The 20,732-nt window shown below is 47.2% G+C and overlaps 1 protein-coding gene across 1 annotated transcript; it reads left to right on the top strand.

Moving 5' to 3' along the window:
- The first annotated feature begins 2,545 nt into the window (after positions 1-2,545).
- On the top strand, positions 2,546-19,807 carry DELE1 (DAP3 binding cell death enhancer 1). The gene is made up of 13 exons (XM_053566262.1): positions 2,546-2,680; positions 3,232-3,346; positions 3,441-3,558; positions 4,885-5,032; positions 5,999-6,160; positions 6,421-6,509; positions 6,612-6,708; positions 10,321-10,463; positions 12,072-12,230; positions 12,330-12,422; positions 16,207-16,366; positions 16,891-17,130; positions 19,238-19,807. Exons 1-12 carry the CDS (start codon positions 2,650-2,652, stop codon positions 17,127-17,129), a joined length of 1,554 nt encoding a protein of 517 aa, XP_053422237.1. The 5' UTR covers positions 2,546-2,649; the 3' UTR covers position 17,130; positions 19,238-19,807.
- Positions 19,808-20,732: the final 925 nt, after the last annotated feature.

Here is a 20,732-nt window from a genome sequence, read left to right on the forward strand (position 1 = left end):
TAGGAGCACCTTACATTTATTGGGCTCTTATTATGTCACAGCAACTATGCTAAACAACAAAGATGCTAAATTTTTGTTTTAAGCAGGGTCTTGCTCTGTTATGTAGGCTAGCATGCATTGGTGTCATCATAGCTTACTGCAACTTCAAATTTCTGGGCTCAAGTGATCCTCCTTCCTTAGCCTTGCCAGTAGCTGTGACTACAGGAACGTGCAACTCCACCTGGCATTTTTAATTTTTTTTGTAGAAATGGCGTCTCACTATGTTGCTCAGACTGCTTAACGTTTCTGATGCATTATTTTATTTAAACCTTACAATAATTGCATGAGGTATTGTCTCTATTTTATAGTTGAAGACCCGAGGCTCAGTGTGGTTAAAGACTCTGTGCAGACTCACGCCCATAGCTCAGTGAGTATGACGCCGGCCACATACACCGAGGTTGGCAGGTTTGAGCCCAGGCCAGGGCTGCTAAACAATGACAACTGCAACAATAAAAAGATAGCCAGGCATTGTGGCAGGCGCCTGTAGTCCCAGCTACTTGGGAGGTTGAGGCAAGAGAATTGCTTAAGCCCAAGAGTTTGAGGTTGCTGTTAGCTGTGACACCATGGCACCCTACTGAGGGCGACACAGTGAGACTCTCTTTCAAAAAAAAAAAAAAGACTCTGTGCAAGATAACATAGTTAGGAAGTAAGAAGGTTGGGATTCAAGCCCAGATTTGTCAGACTCTGAAGCCCACTCTTTTTTTTTTTAAAGATAAGGTCTTTGGCTGGGCACAGTGCCTCATGCCTGTAATCCTAGCACTCTGGAAGGCCAAGGCAGGCACACTGCTTGAGTTGAGGAGTTCAAGACCAGCTTGAGCAAGAGCGACACCTTGTCTCTACTAAAAATAGAAAAACTAAATAAGTATGGTGGCCCATGTCTGTAGTCCCAGCTACTCAGGAGGCTGAGGCAAGAGAATTGTTTGAGCCCAAGAATTTGAGGTTCCTGTGAGCTATGTCACCATGGCACTTTACTAAGGGTGACAAAGTGAGACTGTCTCAGGCTGGTTGGTGGTTCACGCCTGTAATCCCAGCACTTGGGAGGGCAAGGCAGGTGGATTGCCTGAGCTCATAGGTTGGAGACCAGCCTCAGACAGAGGGAGACCTCATATCTAAAAATAGCTGGGCAGAATGGTGATGCCTGTAGCTCAGTGGGTGACGGCCACATACACTGAGGCTGGCGGTTCAAACCCAGCCCGGGCGTGCTAAACAACAATGACAACTGCGACAACAAAAATAGCCGGGCTTTGTGGTGGGCACCTGTAGTCCTAGCTTCTTGGGGTGTTGAGGCAAGAGAATCGCTTAAGTGCAGGAGTTTGAGGTTGCTGTGAGCTCTGATCATTGTACTCTACCAAGGGTGACAAAGTGAGACTTGGTCTCCAAAAAAAAAAAAAAAGATAAGGTCTCACTAGGTTGCCCAGGCAGGGTTCCAATTCCTGGCCTCAAGCAATCCTCTCACCTAGCCTCCCAAAGTGCTCAGATTATAGATTTGAGCTACCTGTGCCCTGCCCAAATACTCGTGACCTACTGGACTGTCTGTTCCTGGACGCCACCAATGAATGCTCTTTATTCATGTGTCTTCTCAGATCCTAGGACGGTGGCTGATATAGGTCTCAAAAATTAACTTTCATACCACCAGCAGATACCTAAAAGTAGGTACTGCCAGTACTTTCATCTCAGGCAGACTTCCATCCTCCTAAAAGTCACATACCTGGGGTTTGAAAAGGACAGGGAGAAAGTCTAAACACTTCCATTTGAATATAAGCTCCTTTATTTCATGGATTGAAGTGTGGTGAACGAGGAACTATTCTTTTCCACAAGAACATTGGCTAGGTCTGAAGATGAGTACTCTGATTAACAGGGTCCGTGTGGTTGGTATTTTCAATGAAACTCAAGAGCTCAACCTGTCAGACCAAGAAGGACCAAACACTCTACTTGACCCTGCCGCTGTGCAGACTGAGGCCCAGAAAAGAGAACAGCCGTCAGTCTGAGGCTATATAGGGCGACAAAGCTGGGCCAAGAGTTAAAACTCTGGAATCAAAACCCTGCCCTGAGCAGCTCGCTCGTCGCCTGTGCATTCGGGCCCAGCGTAACATGTAAGCAGATGGCCTTGGACCGAAAGCTCGGACTACTGGCTTTAACTGGGTCCTCTCCTCCACCGACGGAGCCTGAATCCGCCCACCTCCTCAAATGTGGGGCCTGGGAAAGCCTTTTCTTCCTTCGCGGCCCCACGGTGACTGCAAGGTCCTCTTGCTCCACCACAGCCGCTCTAGCCCCACTTCTTGGTAGTCCGGCTTCTGAGCGTTTCCGCTTCGCCACCAGCCACCCTGCCTCTAAGTGGGCGCGGCAAAGGATACCTCACTCGCGGAGAGGAGGGCACATGTGCCCACACCCCAGTTCACCTCCCCGCTAGCCTAAAGCACGCCCCGCCCAACACCGCCCACTTCCCCTCGCTGAGCGCTGTCTTTCCGGTTGGGCTCCTTTCTAATTGGCTGGCTGAGGGCTTCATTCGGGACTCGGCCACTCCGGGCGCCACCGCTGCCGTAGTGGCCGCTGTCAAGTGGCTTGGCCTCACTCTTCCGGCTGCGAGCTATCTATGGTGCTAGCAACGACATGTGGCGCTTCCCGGGACTGCTGGGCCGAGGTAAGGGGCGTTCGAACCGTGAACACCTTGGGGCCTCGGAGACGCTGAACCAGAGGTGGGAGCGGGTGTGAGAAAACACCTAAAGCAGTAGTGGGCGGGTCCAGAGTGAAGGGCGGAGCCCTAAAGGGGCGGGGCCACATTTCAGCAATGTTAGAATTTGAGCTGTAATTGAGACTGGTGAGAAGAGGTTAAAGCTTAGAGTGGGTAGGGCTGTCGGAAGGGGGAGGAGTCAAATGGCTGGAGATGGCGAGCAGAGAACGAAAGAAGACTTGAAGGGAATGGATTAGGCGGCGCCATTGAAAAGAGGTGGAGTTTAAAGACAGAGCGCCCCAAACATTGAACAAAAGTTATGTGTATGAAATGCCTGGACATCTTAGAACAATGATTGGCAGCCGTAGAAGGGCATCAGAATCACCTGGGAACTTTTGTAAAATGTAGCTACTCTACCCTGAGAAATCCTGGTGGGGCTCTGTCACAGGTCAGAGAGAAGATTGTTGGGGCAGTTTGCCTCAGTCCTGTTCCCGGTGACTGATCCTTGTTGTTCTGTACAGCCCTTCCCCGTGTGCTGGCATGCAGCCTCCGGGGGGTGACCCCCAAGTCCACTATTCCAGATGGGCCTCAGGCTACCTCCTCCACCCTGCTGGTCCCTGTGCCCAACCTTGACAGGTAAGACACTGCCATTCTGCCACTCATCTCCTCCTTTGTCCTCCCTTTGCCCTCATTTTGAACAAAACTTGACAGCTCTTACTGCATCATCTAGGTCAGGCCCACATGGCTCAGGCACGAGCAGTGGTCCAAGGAACCATGGATGGAAAGAAACCTTCCAATGGAAGTCTACCTGTGTCTCCCCAAATATGCTGTGGGGTGCCATATCATGGGTAAGGCTTTCCCAGCCCTGTCCTTGACCTTCAGTGTGGATGAGAACGATCCTGCATGGAAGTGTAGCCTAACCTAGAAACAAGAGCTAGAGCATCATCGTGTCCACACAATGAATAACCCATAGCATTAGAGCAGATTCAGGGAGATATTGCTGCTCTCCCTCCCTCTCATCCCTTCGTCTCCTCCACTGTGTATTTATTCCTTATTTCATTTGAAAACATTTATTTAACACCTTCTCTGAACCAGACATTGTTGCTAGGCACTACGATCAAAGCAGAGGAAAAGGTAGATATATTCTTGCCTTCAAGAAGCTTATAATAAATATTAAGTGGCATTATTTATTAATGTAAAGTATTACACATGTATTTTCTTGCTTAATTGGTATAAAAATCTTGCTAGGGAAATATAATCTTTATACAGATGAGGACACTCAGGCTCTAAACTGTTAGGTAACAAGCTTAAGTTGCATACTAATGGGGGGGCTCAGAGAGTCTTTACCTAACTCCATGTCAGTCCTCCCTTTTATTCTCTATGTAACCCCTTGATTTGTTTCTTCTTGATATTTATTGTGTTTCTTTTTCTATGTACTTGGATTTTGTCCTTCTCATTCAGGCAAGGTATAAACTTCCTGAGGACAGAGACTATGTCTACCTTATTTGCCATTGTATGTAGTGACTGTTGCAACAAATAAGTATCTGGGTGTCCCTTTCTGAACACAATACAGGTAGAGACAGGGAAACCAAGAAGTCACTGGGATAAGACCTAGCTCAGGTCTTCTGCAGACCTGAAAGAGAAGAAACACCTCACCAAGCTCACATCTGCAGATGTGTGTGTGGTGGTGGGGGCTTAGCTGGGAGAAGGGAGAGGGGGCGTTTTGTCAGACTGGAAAGTGAGCCTTATGGGGAACTCTGACCTATTGCTACATTTGCAGCTAAGTCCCAACTTACTACATTATCTTTTTGCCTGCTTAGACTTTCTTTGTTCAGTCATCACTCATGCATTTATTCAGCATGCACATAGTATTTATTGGGATCCTACCATATCTTAGCTCTGTACTGGGCACCAAGGATACACTGGTGACCAAAATATACATGGTCCCTGACCTTGTCATGCTTAGAGACTTAACAGGGGAGATAGACCTTAGGTGCATAGAGATGATTGGTACCAGTGGTATTAGGGTTCCAGAAGACAAGTTTCAGTGCTCAAAGGCACATTGTAGGGGAGCTGCCCCAAGCCAGCTTCCCAAGGATGTTTATTTAAGCTGAAGGCCAAATCTGAAGGAGTTGATAGATAGAAGACTGTCACTAATGTGCTATCTTTCCCAGGGCACTCTGGCTGTGCTGGCCCTACAGTTGGCAAGGCAGATCCACTTCCAGGCATCCCTGCCAGCAGGACCTCGGCGAATGGAACACTGTTCTTGGCACAGTCCCATTGACCGTTTCCTGTCATTTCCCTTGTGGCCCACGTGCTCCTGTGAGTTCTCAGTCTTAGGGACAGGAGGGCTGGGCTGGAAGTTTCTCTGGGCCAGGAAGCATCCCTGGACACACCTCAGGAAAAGAACCATCAGCAGCTCCTTGCTTTTCCTATCTGAAGTCAGAGGAAGAGGACTGGGGGGGTGGTTTCCACCCAGGGTGTGAACCACACCTGCTCCTCTGTGTCTTTCCATGTACTACCTCACCTCCCATGGAGGGAGCCCCACAAGTCCAGACTATTTTAGATTCTAGGTGTGGCTTCCTGCCTAGCTGTCAGCCAGTTAGGTCATTCTCTGGTCAGTCATTCTGTCATTCATCAATAAATGAATCTTTATTGAATACCTATCATATGCCATAGTACAAAGGCAATATAGCCTGGCACTTGAGGCTCTTGAGTCAGATTGCGAGGCTTTAAGCCCCAAAACTGCTGCATACTAGTCTCGTATCCCTGGACAAGTTAATTTTAACTTCCCTGTGAGTCAATTTCTTCATCTACAAAATGGGATAATACTGAAACTCCCCTCCATAAGTTTCTTGGGAGGACTAAATAAGTTAATACATGTCTAGGACTTAGAACAGTATCTGGCACATAGTAAGTCCTCAGTAATTATTAGTTTAAGTATTAGTTCTTATCATTATTATGATGATAATCATTATTGATGTCACCATTAAAGAAAATGCTAGATGCTGGGGCTACAACAGTGAATAAGGTAGATGCCTCCCTTCTACTGGAAGAATTCAGACAGAATGATGCTTAGGGTAGAAGATTAGCATAAATACAGACCCCTCTAAGTCCCTGAGGAGGGAAACCAGCAAAGGAAATAGAGGAGGAGGAGTGTGAAGGAAGTGTCGCAGGGGTTTTAGACATCTTCCTATGGTCTCTAAAACTTCAGGGAGGACTCAGTCAAGCCCGAGGAGGCTGCACCGATCCCCTTCTGACGTGACTACTCTTGCTGGCTCTTTACAGCACTGCGGCAACACATTCTTCCCAGCCCTGACAGCCCATCTCCCAGGCACTCTGACCCCAGGGAACCTAGGCTGGGCCTGGAAGAACCCTCAGCTCAGCCCAAGAGCTTCTCTTCATATAGCTCCTTGAGAGCAGCAGGTCCTCAGGACCCCTCAGAGGAAGGTATGTCCCCACCTTAGAGAACTAGCAGAAGGCGGGGCTGGGGGAGTTAGGCAAATGGATGTTGGTTGCTGCATATTCCCAGTTAAGGGAATCGTCATTCTAGTGAGGCCCATACCTTCTGGGATGATTCAGAATTATTTTGGTTCTTATTTTGGCAAAGGTGCTGGATGGAGACCCTGGGTACATTAGGAGAGGAGGAGAAAAGAAGAAGTAATATCTTTCTCTGTTGTCTTGACTGGCTATTGGCCTTTCCTTTGTAGATCCCAGTGATTTGGGCTTCTTGCATGCCAGCAGTAGCTTCAAGTCCAAGGCAAAACCAGACCAGCCTCAGCCCACTAGTGAAAAGAAGGTATTATCCAGAGTTAACCACCCAGATCCCTATAACGTTCTCTTCAGCAGGTGGCAATTCCAGTGAACCCTCCCTTGATTAATATTTATATTCCTTCTCTAGGAACAAGAAAAATCAAACACTCTTTCCCTCGAAGAGGCTGTGGCTTCCATTCAGCAGCTGTTCCAGCTCAGTATTTCCATTGTTTTCAACTTCTTAGGTAACTGAATGGATCCTGCCTCAAGGCAGGAGGATGGGAAATTGGGAAGGGTATGGAGTGGATCACGTGTAGTCAGAATAGGGAGCAGTTTAAACAAGAGAGATTTTATTTTCTCCCAGGTTAGTAGACCAGGTCTGGCATGTGGTGGCTCATTGGTGTCAGAGATCTATTCTTATTCAAGTGTGTCCTGCCATTCTTAAAACTGCCTCCTGTCTTGAGCTCCAGTTTGGCTATTCCAGCTCCTTTGCTCATATCCTTATTCTAGCTAGCTGGAAGGAAGAAGGTGGGGAGGCTGAAGGACCACTCCTTTAGGGACTTTAAGGACATGACCTAGAGGTTACACAGATCTTTGTCCAGAATGTAGGTTTGTGGCCATACCTAGTCAAAGAGAAGGTTGGAAATATCATCTTTAGCTAAATAACTTTGTACTTACTTGAAAATTCTATTATGTCTGAAGGAGGAAACCAGCTTGGAGGACACCTAGCATTGTCTGGCACACATAGGAATGATCAGGCTCCTGAAGTTTGAAGCAGGCCCTTGAGTGCATGAACCTTTTGCCTACATCTAGAGGCTCCAAATGACCCTTCATCATTTATCTTGGTCTCCATAGTGATTGGCTCAAGTTTTAGGCCTTCTAATGTGGAAGTCTCCATACCCAGATTCCCAGTATCATCTTTCAGAGTCTAGTGGGCAGATGGGTAAGGATTCACTGAGAACAAATTTGTTGAGCATTTACCTTTTGTTAGGCCCTAGTTTAGGTAGTAAGGATATAGTGGTTCACAAGACAGAGTTCTTACTTTCATGGAGTTGACAGTTGAGTTGAAAGAGAGCAAAGCAATAAACTGGCAAACAAAAAGAATTTCAGATGGTGATAAATAGAAAGGAAATAAAACAGGGGATGTGTTAGTGACTTGGGCAAGGAGCAACTTTTGATTTGGAAGTGTTCACTGAAGGGAAGACCTTGAGCTAAGACTTGACTGACAAAAACAAGCCACTCTTATTTCCATCTGGAGAAAACTTTCCAACTGGAGGGAACAGCAAGTGCAAAGGTCCTGAGGCAGGATGGAATTCTGGTTGTTAAAGGAAAAAGAGAAAGGTGTGTCTGGAGCAAAGAGTAGGAGATGAAGTCAGAGAAGCAGGAGGGGCCAAGTAAAGTGAGGCCTTCTGAGTCAAGGTAAAGAATATGGGTTTTCTGGGTGAGATAGGAAGCCATTGGAGGGTTTTAAGCAGGAGCAGGAAGGTGGGCAATAACACGATCTGATTTACTTTTCCAAAGATCTCTCTGGCTGTTGTGTAGACAGACATGGATTATAGGGATGCCAGAGAGGAAACAAGAGACTTATAGGAGCTGTTACTGACAGTTGAGCACAACATGAGGAGGCGTGGTCTAGGCTGGACGAAGAGGAGATTGAGAAGAACAGCTGGATTAGGGTGTATCAATGGAGCCAGGTGGGATATGAGAATGAAGTGGGATCCTTTGCCCTCTTGACTCTCCTCAAGGACTGAAGGCTCTGGCAACCCCGGATAGTAAGTTTTCAGGAAGCAGGGAGGCAACTTTCTGTAATTCCCTGGTGGCTGAATGGAACCTGGCCTCTACTTCATTAGTTTTTTGTACTTTCGATGGGCAGATTAGTCTCTTAGAATATTCTTACCATCCTTTCGTTCATATATTCATTTATTCAGCAAGTTCTAAGCACTGTGGCAGAACACAAAGGGAGCATAAGCCATCATCATATTTTGCATTTGTATAGACCTTTCATCCTATGCAGAGTTCTTTCTTTCTTTCTTTTTTTTTTTTCTGAGACAGAGTCTTACTATGTCGCCCTCAGTTGAGTGCTGTGATGTCAAAGCTCACAGCAACCTCAAACACTGGGCTTAAGCAATTCTCTTGCTTCAGCCTCCCAAGTAGCTGGGAATACAGGCTCCTGCCACAACGCCCAGCTATTTTTTTGTTGCAGTTGTTGTTTAGCTGGCCTGGCCTGGGTTCGAACCCACCAACCTCCATGTATGTGGCCAGCACCATAACCCCTGTGCTACGGGCGCCAAGCTCAGAATTATTTTTTCTACATTCTTTTTCTGTTTCTGCCTCCAGGATTTTGCAGTCTAATTGAGGAGGCAGGACTTGTACTCTTAAAACAATTTAGTTCATAGAAAGAGAGGATTGGTGCACATATATTAAGTGCCAAAAAAGTGTTTAAGACCTGAATGTGGTCTGAAGTTTCTAGAGCAGAAACAGGATGGGAGGTCTAATGGTAGAGGCAGAAAGAGAGATCCCAGGCAAGAAAGACAGTTTGAGCAAAGGTTTAGAGCTGGGAATTGGCTGTGCCCACTCCTTTCCTCTTTCCTTTTCGTTTGGGCAATGAAAAGAGTGTGGACTTTAGAGTTGGAACTTATCTGCATTCAGATCTTATCTCTGTTTCTTATATTACTGCTCCCAGTTGCCTCATAAAACAAAATTAACAATATCACTTGTATCAGTTGGGGTTTGTTGGTTATAAGCAACCTAAACCCGCTCTGGCAAACTTAAGCGCAAAAGGAATCAATTGGGATTCAGTGACCTGCCAAGCCTCTGAAAGGATAGGGATCAAGGAAGCTCCTGAGACCCAGGGGGAAGCAACTGATAGAAAGTATCTTCAGATTGCTGCTATCAAAATAAACCTACAAGGACTGCTTTCTCTCCTTGTCCCAATAAGATCAACATTCAGATTCCTGAGAGTCTTCTTTTTTTTTTGTAGAGACAGTCTCACTGTACCGCCCTCGGTAGAGTGCGGTGGCGTCACACGGCTCACAGCAACCTCTAACTCTTGGGCTTACGCAATTCTCTTGCCTCAGCCTCCCGAGCAGCTGGGACTACAGGCGCCCGCCACAACGCCCGGCTATTTTTTTGTTGCAGTTTGGCCGGGGCTGGGTTTGAACCCGCCACCCTCGGCATATGGGGCCGGCACCCTACTCACTGAGCCACAGGCGCCGCCCCCTGAGAGTCTTCTTGATTGGGAAGCATGTGGGCATATTCTCTGACAGCACTGGAGGAGGGGTTATTCCCTATGACAAATCTGGAAGCTATTACCAAGAGATGGAGGAATGGTTTATAGGAGCGCGGAACCGCGGAACCCACTAATGTCTGGAAAAACAGTGAATTATTCAGAGGATAGGAACATATGCAGAGTGTCTAAGACAAAAAAGAAAGGAAGGAGTCTGGGATCAGATGAGGAGCATATAGGTATCTGGCTGACGATGTGGGGATGTTCACAGAGGAAGCTGTGTTTGTGCCCTGTGCATTCTTTTTTCTTTTTTTTAAATAGCCAATTTATTTATTTATTTATTTTTTATTTTTATTTTATTTTTTTTGGTAGAGTCAGAGTCTCACTTTATGCCCCTCGGTAGAGTGCCATGGAATCACACAGCTCACAGCAACCTCCAACTCCTGGGCTTAAGCGATTCTCTTGCCTCAGCCTCCCAAGTAGCTGGGACTACAGGCGCCCGCCACAACGCCCAGCTATTTTTTGGTTGCAGTTCAGCCGGGGCCAGGTTTGAACCCGCCACCCTCGGTATATGGGGCCTGCGCCTTACCAATTGAGCCACAGGCGCCGCCCGCCCTGTGCTTTCTTACAGGAACAGAGAACATGAGGAATGGGGACTACACGGCAGGCTTTTCTTACTTCCAGAAAGCTGCAGACCGTGGTTACAGCAAAGCACAGTACAACACGGGTCTGTGTCATGAGCATGGCAGAGGCACCCCGAGGGACATTAGCAAGGTACTGCACCTTCTCCCCTGCCCTCCAGGCCTGTCCCCTCTGCTGGGCTGCCCAGAGTGATCTTTAGAAATGAGCAGTGGTCAAAGTGGGGGGAAGTTCCACTTCTCTCTCCCACTTGGTCCCAGCCCAGCTGTAAGGGGAAAAATAAAGAAGCAGCTCTAGCTTTGGGGAATTTAGACTGAAAACTCAGGGAGGGCAAGGATTTTGCCTTCTTTGCAGTTGTATTCTTAGAGGCTAGAATAGTACTGTGGTGAATGGATTAATTAATTTTTTTTTTCTTTTGAGACAGAGCCTCAAGCTTTTGCCCTGGGTAGAGTGCTGTGGCATCACAGCTCACAGCAACCTCTAACTCCTGGGCTCAAGCAATTTTCCTGCTTCTGCATCCCAAGTGGCTGGAACTACAGGTGCCCGCCACAACACCCGGCTATTTTTCGGTTGCAGCTGTCATTGTTGTTTGGCAGGCCTGGGCTGGATTCGAACCCGCCAGCTCAGGTGTATGTGGCTGGCGCCTTAGCCGCTTGAGCCACAGGTGCCAAGCTGGATTAATTAATTTTTTAAAGTAGGATAACAGCACCTGTGGCTCATTGAGTAGGGCGCCAGCCCCATATACCAAGGGTGGCGGGTTCAAACCTGACCCCGGCCAAATTGCAACAAAAAAATAGCTGGGTGTTGTGGCAGGTGCCTGTAGTCCTAGCTACTTGGGAGACTGGGGCAAGAGAATCACCTAAGCCCAAGAGCTGGAGGTTGCTGTGAACTGTGACGCCACAGCACTCTACCGAAGGCAACTCTTGTCTCTTAAAAAAAAAAAATTAGGATAACTACACAAAGAGATTAAATAGGAATATATTCCTTAGAGTTGTATGTGCAGGCAAAAAAAGGGAAAGCAATATAAAGTTCCTTCAAAAGAAATTGGTTATGGCTGGGCATAGTAGATGACACCTGTAATCCTAGCACTTTGGGAGGCTGCAGTGGGAAGATCACTTAAGGCCAGGAGTTCAAGACCAGCCTGGGCACCATAGTGAGATCCATCTCTACAAATAAAAAAAGTTAGTGGGGCTACTTGAGAAGGTGAGGCAGGAGGATTGCTTGAGCCTAGGAGTTCAAGGTTATACTGAGTTATCATTGGGCCACTGCACACCAGGCTGGGTAAGACTTTTTCTCTTAAAAAAAAAAGGAAAACTGATTAATGTCATCTGTATTTGGGCCTTAAAAATGATGTGCTAGATGTATATTTATTGGAAGGAATGACATTCATAGCGTATTGCTAAAAAAATAAGTTGCAAAATAGTGTAGTACGATCCAATTCTCTCTCTCTATATATATATATACACACATACACTTAAATATGTGTGTATATATAACACTTATATATGTGGGAAGAAATTTGCAAAGTTATATACTAAAATTTTAACAGAAAGTGATCTCTCGGAGGCAGGGTTTCTTAGGATTTTATGTTTTCTATTTTTGTTTTATATTTTTAAATTTTGGCTTCTGACTAGTCTATAATGGTTATGTATTATTTAATTAAAATAATGTTTCAAATTTCACACAAAGAAGAAAGTGCTGTTAGAGTTACCAGATGACTGGGTGTTTCTCCCTTCTCCCCAGGCGGTCCTTTATTACCAATTAGCTGCCAACCAGGGCCATAGCCTGGCTCAGTACCACTATGCCAGGTGCCTACTGCAAGACCCAGCTTCCTCATGGGGCCCTGAGCAGCAGAAGGCAGTGTCCATGCTGAAGCAGGCTGCAGACTCAGGCTTGAGAGAGGTGAGTGCCATTGGCAGGGTCTGTCAGAGACGTGCCCTGAAAGACACCAAGAGCCTAAAAGTGACGAAGATGCCCCTTTTCCCTTCTCCTTCACCATAGGCCCAGGCTTTCCTCGGAGTGCTTTTCACCAAGGAGCCATACCTGGATGAGCAGAGGGCTGTGAAGTATCTTTGGCTTGCAGCCAGCAATGGGGTATGAGATCTCTGGTATCCAGGCCTGTCGAGGATCAAGTCTGATAAAACAAGGGATTTTGGAAGTAGTACTGAATTCATTTTTTTTTTTTTTTTGTAGAGACAGAGTCTCACTTTATGGCCCTTGGTAGAGTGCCGTGGCCTCACACAGCTCACAGCAACCTCCAACTCCTGGGTTTAAGCGATTCTCTTGCCTCAGCCTCCCGAGTAGCTGGGACTACAGGCACCTGCCACAACGCCCGGCTATTTTTTGGTTGCAGTTTGGCCGGGCCGGGTTTGAACCCGCCACCCTCAGTATATGGGGCCGGCGCCTTACCGACTAAGCCACAGGCGCCGCCCAGTGGTACTGAATTCTTCTGTGCTTAGAAGAGCATTTGATAGGAGCGTTAGTCTGGCTTCAAGTCTTAGCTCTTGCTGACCTACTGTGTGACCCTTGGGCAAACCCAGTGGTATACAAGTGCTGGCTTGCACCAGGCTGTAAGAGCTCTAGGAAGCTTAGAATCCCGTGGGAGGAATATTTGCACCATAGAAATTGCTAAATGCTACAAAGCAGGGCTCTTACCTTCTTAGAAAGCCAGTTCTTTTTTTTTTTTTTTTTTTTTTGTAGAGACAGCGTCTCACTTTATGGCCCTCTGTAGAGTGCTGTGGCCTCACAGCTCACAGCAACCTCCAACTCCTGGGCTTAAGCGATTCTCTTGCCTCAGCCTCCCGAGTAGCTGGGACTACAGGCGCCCGCCACAACGCCCAGCTATTTTTTGGTTGAAGTTTGGCCGGGGCCGGGTTTGAACCCGCCACCCTCAGTATATGGGGCCGGCGCCTTACCGACTGAGCCACAGGCGCCGCCCAGAAAGCCAGTTCTTAAACATTCACTAGCACACTACGGGGACCAGTCATTTCTTTTTTTTTTTTTTTTTTTGTGGTTTTTGGCCGGGGCTGGGTTTGAACCCGCCACCTCCAGCGTATGGGACCGGCGCCCTACTCCTTGAGCCACAGGCGCCGCCCAGACCAGTCATTTCTTGATTCAGACCTATTTCCTTGTCTTTGAAGTCAGCATGTCTGCTACTGTTACCTGTCCACTATTTCACGGCATTGTTGTGAGGATCAAAATCTAAGTAGATAACAGGTGTGAGAGCACTCTGTAAGCTGCACTCACAGAAGCGCATCATTAGGCATGGTGGAAGCCCAGGGAAGTCAGAAGACACATAAGGTGGAGACACTAGGCAGTTTGGAGGGTGGGGGGTCTGGTTGTCTATGAACCAGGGTGTTGGCATTCCAATGGAATGGAGCATTAGATCCATGGGGGATTTGTAAGTAATATGAAGGAATTAATTGGGGTTTGGAAATACTGAGTTAAACAGTTATCTTTAATGCAGGAGATTTCAAAGCTTTATGTCAGTGTGAATCGCTGGGAAAGTGATCTTAGGTTTGCTGTATTCCTCAAGTGTATGTGATCAGTATATTTTTTGAGTTGCATCTTGAAGAACCTGAGGCCTAGATTAAAATAAGCAATATTCATGTATTGTAATTTCCCTATATGGGTGACTACTGCTTCCTTTTTTTTTTTTTTTTGCCATACTGATAGCTTCATTCAACTCTTGGGCATGAGAATACTTTTTTTTGTCTACTCTGTTACCCAAAATATCTGTAGTAGCTGGCAAAAGAGGACTAAAGTCCCCAGTTAGTACTGGCCTCTGTGCCTTCCTTTGTTTGAAATAGCCCCACAGAGCTTCCTCAGGTTGGGTGGTCCTGCATGGCTATGTGCTAGGCAAGCCTGGGGCACCCTGGCCTGCTTGAATCAGACCAGCATGCTGAGAGGAGAGTGCACAAAGGGAGGTCCATTACCTGTTAAGTGGATTTGTCTTAAGCAGCGTTGTAGAGTTGGGTGTGTCTGATGCTGTGTTGTAACCTGGCCTGTAGCCATAACTCCGTCATATTTACCTGAGATACCTTGGCCTGCATGTCATAGAAGTGGGAGCTCAGCCTTTCCAGAAATTTGACTATAGAAGGTAGAAAAGAAATGAGACTGTGGTTGGGAGTTAACAGTGTTTTGTTTTCTTTTTTTTTTTTTTGTAGAGACAGAGTCTCACTTTATGGCCCTCGGTAGAGTGCCGTGGCCTCACACAGCTCAGAGCAACCTCCAACTCCTGGGCTTAAGCGATTCTCTTGCCTCAGCCTCCCAAGTAGCTGGGACTACAGGCGCCCGCCACAACGCCCGGCTATTTTTTTTTTTGGTTGCAATTTGGCCGGGGCCGGGTTTTAACCCGCCACCCTCGGCATATGGGGCCAGCGCCTTACCGACTGAACCACAGGCGCCACCCTGTTTTGTTTTCTTAAATTGAGAGAGTGACTATGAGGAAAGTGTTCCAGTAGAAAGGGAGAGATTGGGCGGCACCTGTTGCTCAAGGAGTAGGGCGCTGCTCCCATATACTGGAGGTGGCGGGTTCAAACCTGGCCCCGGCCAAAAACTGGAAAAAAAAAAAAGAAAGGGAGAGATTAAGGGGGGTGATAACAGCACTAATCTAGGCACTATTTATATAGTAACATATTTGTTTATTTATTTATTTATTTTATTGAGACAGAGTCTCACCTTGTCACTCTCAGTAGAGTGCCGTGGCGTTATAGCTCAAACTCTTGGACTCAAGTGATTCTCTTGCCTCAGCCTCCCTAGTAGGTGGGACCACAGGCACCTACCACAAAGCTCAGCTATTTTTTTTTGTTGTTTGTTTGTTTGTTTAACAGGCCCGGGCCAGGTTCGAACCCACCAGCCCCAGAGCATATAGCCAGCGTCCTAACCACTGAGCTACGGGCACCCGTATAGTAACATATTTAATCCTTACAACAACCTCCTAAGATAGGTGTCATTATTATCTCCACTTCATAGGTGAGGAAACTGAGGCACTGAGATGTAAAGTAACATGCTTAAGGTTACAGAGCTGGTGAGTGATAAAACCATGATTGGAAGTCATGCTGTTAAGGCAGTCCATATGAACAGCTATGTACCCAGTCCCTACTTGATACTGCCTTTCAGAAGAGAATGGTTCTCAATCAGAGGATCCAGAGCTGTGGATAAAGGGCTTAACCTTTTAAAAGACAAGAAACAGGGGCAGTGCCTGTGGCTCAGTGGGTAGGGTGCCGGCCCTATATACTGAGGGTGGTGGGTTCGAACCTGGCCCCGGCCAGCTAAAACAGCAGTGGCAACTGCAACAAAAATAGCCAGGTATTGTGACGGGTGCCTGTAGTCCCAGCTACTTGGGAGGCTGAGGCAAGAGAATCGCTTAAGCCCAAGAGTTGGATGTTGCTATGAGCTGTGATGCCACAGCATTCTACCGAGGGCTACAAAGTGAGACTCTGTCTCAAAAAAAAAAAAGAAACACATTCTTTGTCATTTATGCCTTGCACCCCTCTCAGGCAGAGATTCAGGAAGGCTTGTGGGGCACTGGGGGAGCCGACCCTCCTTGCTCTGTCAGGACAGTATAGGAACCTGCCTCCCAGGATTCCCTCAGCAGGCTGTTCCCTATTGTCTTTCACTTCTAGATACTTTCATCCAGCCCCTTTCATACTACTGTGGCTGGAATCTCCCTGGGTGAAGGGATCACATCTCTGTGGTGGACAGGCCTTTAGCATTTCATCATTGGGATCCCTTGGTGTGGGGGTGGGCCAGGGCTGGGCCGCAACCCTGCATGGATAAGCCCCAGCATGCCTGACGTCTTCTTGCTCCTGACTCAGTGTTTCCCTTCCTCAGACCTGCACGTGTGTCTCTGTTTGTCCATTTTCTTCTGCTTTAGGACTCACAGAGCAGGTACCACTTGGGCATTTGCTATGAGAAAGGCCTTGGTGTGCAGAAGAATCTGAGAGAGGCCTTGAGATGTTACCAGCAGTCAGCAGCTCTGGGAAATGAGCCGGCCCAGGAGAGGGTTCGGACTCTCTTTTCCATGGAAGCAGCAGGTACAGACGCAACAGGGTCCCTCACCTAGTACCCTATGACAGAGAAGGTGGGAGCAGTAACCCTAGTCTCCTTATCAAGCTCAGTACCCTGTGACAGAGAAGGTGGGAGCAGTAACCCTAGTCTCCTTATCATTTCTCACCCTAGCACTGGTTAAGACCACAGCTTTTAGAGTCAGAGAAACCTGAGTTTTAACTCACCGAACATGGACTCCCTGGCTTTGAGCCTGAGTTTCTTTACCTCTTACTCATTAGGTTGTTGTGAAGATTAAATGAGATGACTATAAAGGGCTTAGCACAGCCCAACACACAGTAGGCATTGAATAAATGGTGGCAGCTCTCATGGTATTTTTAGGAGAGATAATGTGGTAAAGTTGTCTGAATTAACCGTTAGGTCTCTAAGAGTCACTGGGATTGGGCTAAATTAACAATGCCAGAGGGAACCAAGCCCTTTAAGGAGTCCTTTCTACAAAGTAGAAATTGAGGAATATAGTCTGAGTAAGAGCTGCTCTCGCCTTTTCTTTTAGCCCCAGGGCCCAGAGACCTGGCAGTTAAAGGACTGAAGTCTTTCTCCAGCCCCTCCCTCTACAGCCTGAATACTCTGCTGGCAGGAACCTCAAGCCTCCCACATGCCTCAAGCACAGGGAACCTTGGCCTCCTCTGCAGAAGCGGGCATCTCAGCAGCAGCCCTGGAATTCCCAGCAGGGCTATGCCCCCATACCCTTACCCTTTGGAAAGGAATCTCGTAAGACTGGGTTTTGGTTAAGGTAAGATAAAACGCAGTTAGTGGTATCTCTTAGGAACCACGGGGGCTGGGAGCTTGGTTGACAAAAATAGTGTCAGTTTCTCTTTCCAGGGTAGAAATTCCAATGGGAGCCTAGATTCCCAAACAATTTCAAGGGCATAGCTAATAAATGACTTTGACCTTTTTCCCCAATTGGTAGTCTCACAGATGAGCTTTGGTAGCCTTCATAGTCATTTCTGGTCTGTACACCAAAAAGATTCATTCAGTGACTTGTGAAAAACTACTGAAGGGTCCAGAGATGTTCATCTTCCCCTTAACCTTTGTCTTTGAACAAATCACTTACCTTCTCCTTTCTCAGGCCTGAGTTTCCTCATACATAAGCTATGCCATTGTTTGCCAGTGTCTGATGTATGTAACTGTCTTTGATGGTTCACAAAGAGCATTTTAGGTGATATTCAAATTAGTATTTTTTATTTTAAAATAGTTACATATTTCATATATAATATGAAAATATGGCTAGCATATTGACCTATAGTTTTACAGATGTTATACCTCAGATAAAGTTAACTTTAACAGGGGCGGCGCCTATGGCTCAGTGAGCAGGGCGCCGGCCCCATATGCCGAGGGTGGCGGGTTCAAACCCAGCCCCGGCCAAACTGCAACAAAAAAATAGCCGGGCGTTGTGGCGGGCGCCTGTAGTCCCAGCTACTTGGGAGGCTGAGGCAGGAGAATCGCCTAAGCCCAGGAGTTGGAGGTTGCTGTGAGCTGTGTGATGTCACGGCACTCTACCGAGGGTAATAAAGTGAAACTCTGTCTCTACAAAAAAAAAAAAAAAAGTTAACTTTAACAAATACCTGAGATTTTTTTTTTTTGTTTTTTTTTGAGACAGGGTCTCACTTTGCCACCCTTGATAGAGTGCTGTGGCATCGTAGCTCACAGCAACCTCAAGCTCTTGGGTTCAAGCAATCCTCTTAGCCTACCAAGTATCTGGGACTATAGGTGCCCACCACAATGCCTGGCTTTTTCTTTTTCTTTTTCTTTTTCTTTTTTTTTTTGAGGCAGGGTCTCACTCTCGCTCAGGCTGGTCTTGAACTCCTGAGCTTAGGCAGTCTACATGCCTTGGCCTCCCAGAGTGCTGGGATTATAGACATGAGCCACCATGTCCAGCCGAAATACCTGAGTTTTAACTCCTGGTATTTATGGGCCAGGGCGAGTGGCTCATGCCTGTAATCCTAGCACTCTGGAAAGCTAAAGTGAGAGATCACTTAAGGCCAGGAGTTGAAGACTAGCCCAAACAACATAGTGAGACCCCATCTCTACAAAAATTAAAAAAATTAAAAATTTGCTGGGCCTGGTGGCACCTGCCTGTAGTCTCATCTACTTCATGGGTAGGAAGATTGCTTGAGCCTGGGAATTTGAGGTTGCACTGTAACCTGGGCAACAGAGCAAGACCCTATCTCAAAAAAAAATAATAATTAAAAATGTTAAAAAGGGCAGTGCCTGTGGCTCAAAGGAGTAGGGCACCGGCCCCATGTGCCAGAGGTGGCAGGTTCAAACCCAGTCCCCCGCCAAAAACTGCAAAAAAAAAAGTTTTTTTTTAAAGTAGATTAATTTAAAGAAAACCAGCAAAAAAGGGAGAGGTGGCAAAATCATGGGCATGGTTCCATGAATGGCTGACACTTGGAAAACGCTGAATCATCTTGTCCCCGACACTAGCTCCAGCATTTGCCTTTATTCATTACAGTGGATTCATGATTGTTTTTGTTTCACCTTTGATTTTATTTAATTTTTATTTATTTATTTTTTTTTTTTGTAGAGACAGAGTCTCACTTTATCGCCCTCGGTAGAGTGCCATGGCATCACACAGCTCATGGCAACCTCCAACTCCTGGGCTGAAGCGATTCTCTTGCCTCAGCCTCCCGAGTAGCTGGGACTACAGGTGCCCGCCACAACTAACACCCAGCTATTTTTTGGTTTGCAGTTCAGCCGGGGCCGGGTTTGAACCCGCCACCCTCGGTATATGGGGCCAGTGCCTTACCCACTGAGCCACAGGCGCTGCCCTCACCTTTGATATTAAAGGGAGGAATTTCTTGCCTAAAACCTGGGATGCATCTACTTGACTTTTTCAGACCTTACTTCAGCCCTAAAGATGGAGCCTGTGGGTTCTCAGACACGTATCACAACTTGAGTCCCAAAGAAGAGGCCAGTTATCCAGCCACCTTCCCAAAACCTGAAGCATCTGCTCAGCACAGAAAAGAAGAGGCTAGTGTGTACAGACCCAGGTTCTGGCTCTGCAATTTGCCTGGCTGTGTCACTTTGGAGGAGGGACTTGACTTGTGTTATTTCCCTCAGTTGAAGACCAAGGAGAATGGTCTCTGCCGTCCTACCTAGCAGGATGAATGGCAGGGCATTTCACCAGAGAAGGGACCATGGTGCTCACTTGGGCCGTGGGAGGCAGAGTGATTGATGCTGGTGGCTGCATGGCTTTATGAGTTGCCAGCCCAGGATGAGGACTGGGCCTCCTGACTTCCGGCCCATGGTTCTTTTCCATCAGCTTACACTGTAATTTTATGTGAAAGCATTATTATCACTCTACTGATAGGAGGGAGTAAGGAGCAGGAGAGTGCGATTTTGAGGTCCTCTTTTGGGAAAGGTATGCTAGAAATGTCTTTGTGTTTAATAAAACAGATATTGGTTTATCTTATCACTGTTATCTTTGAATGTGTTGGGGAGAGCTGGGAGATGGTTGAGGATGCTGAAAGCCAAGGCGCCATCCTCAGCTCTAACCTCTCCATTAACTAATTTAAAGGGTCTTAAAAGCTTTTCCAAGAGAAAGACTTAGAAAAAAATGATTTCTGAGTCAACACTAAAGAATCCAATTACTGAATTTGTGAATAGCTGTTCCAGGCTTCTGGATGTTAGCCCAGGTTCAATAGCATAGATATGGTTAGGGTGGGGGTGGTGGGAGGGACTGAGGTCCCACTGCCTGGTGACTGAGTGGGAAGGACCAACCAGCTTAGTCAGTTCAAGGTGGGAGGATTTGGATGGTGGGGGAATTGTCCGTGTTTCCCCTCTGCCCACTCCACGTTTCCCAACCGCTGCTGGTCCCTGCCACACTTTCCCAGCACCTTTCTCTCACCGCTGGAGCCCAAGGTGCCTCCTCCAGCTCTGTGCCCTGCTTTCTTCCAGGGCTGTTCTGCACACTAGCCTTATACCGGTTAGACCCTGCACATGGCTGCCTCCCACAGGTTTTCTCCCGGGGAGCAGTGAGCTAGATGTTTTTGTATTTCAGTATCCCTCATACTTAGTGCAACACTCTGTGCAGGTTAGAGACTTCATACACACTGGGTAAAGCTCAGGTTTTTTTTTTTGAGACAGCCTCAAGCTGTCGCCTGGGTAGGGCCGTGGCATCATAGCTCACAGCAGCCTCAAACTCCTGGGCTCAAGCAGTTCTCCTGCCTCCACCTCCCAAGTAGCTGGGACTACAGGCCCCTGCCACAACACCTGGCTGTTTTTTTGGTTGTAGTCGTCATTGTTGTTTGGCAGGCCCAGGCTGGATTCGAACCCACCAGCTCAGGTGTATGTGGCTAGCGCCTTAGCCGCTTGAGCCACAGGCACTGAGCC

This window comes from Nycticebus coucang, chromosome 17, assembly GCF_027406575.1.
Source record: "Nycticebus coucang isolate mNycCou1 chromosome 17, mNycCou1.pri, whole genome shotgun sequence".
NCBI classification, from domain to species: Eukaryota; Metazoa; Chordata; class Mammalia; order Primates; family Lorisidae; genus Nycticebus; species Nycticebus coucang.

Coding starts and splice junctions, on each gene's coding strand:
- DELE1 (XM_053566262.1), top strand. CDS start 2,650: ATGTGGCGCTTCCCGGGACTGCTGGGCCGAG. Junction 3,347..3,440: donor CCTGTGCCCAACCTTGACAG/GTAAGACACTGC, acceptor TGCATCATCTAG/GTCAGGCCCACATGGCTCAG. Junction 10,464..12,071: donor CCCCGAGGGACATTAGCAAG/GTACTGCACCTT, acceptor CCTTCTCCCCAG/GCGGTCCTTTATTACCAATT.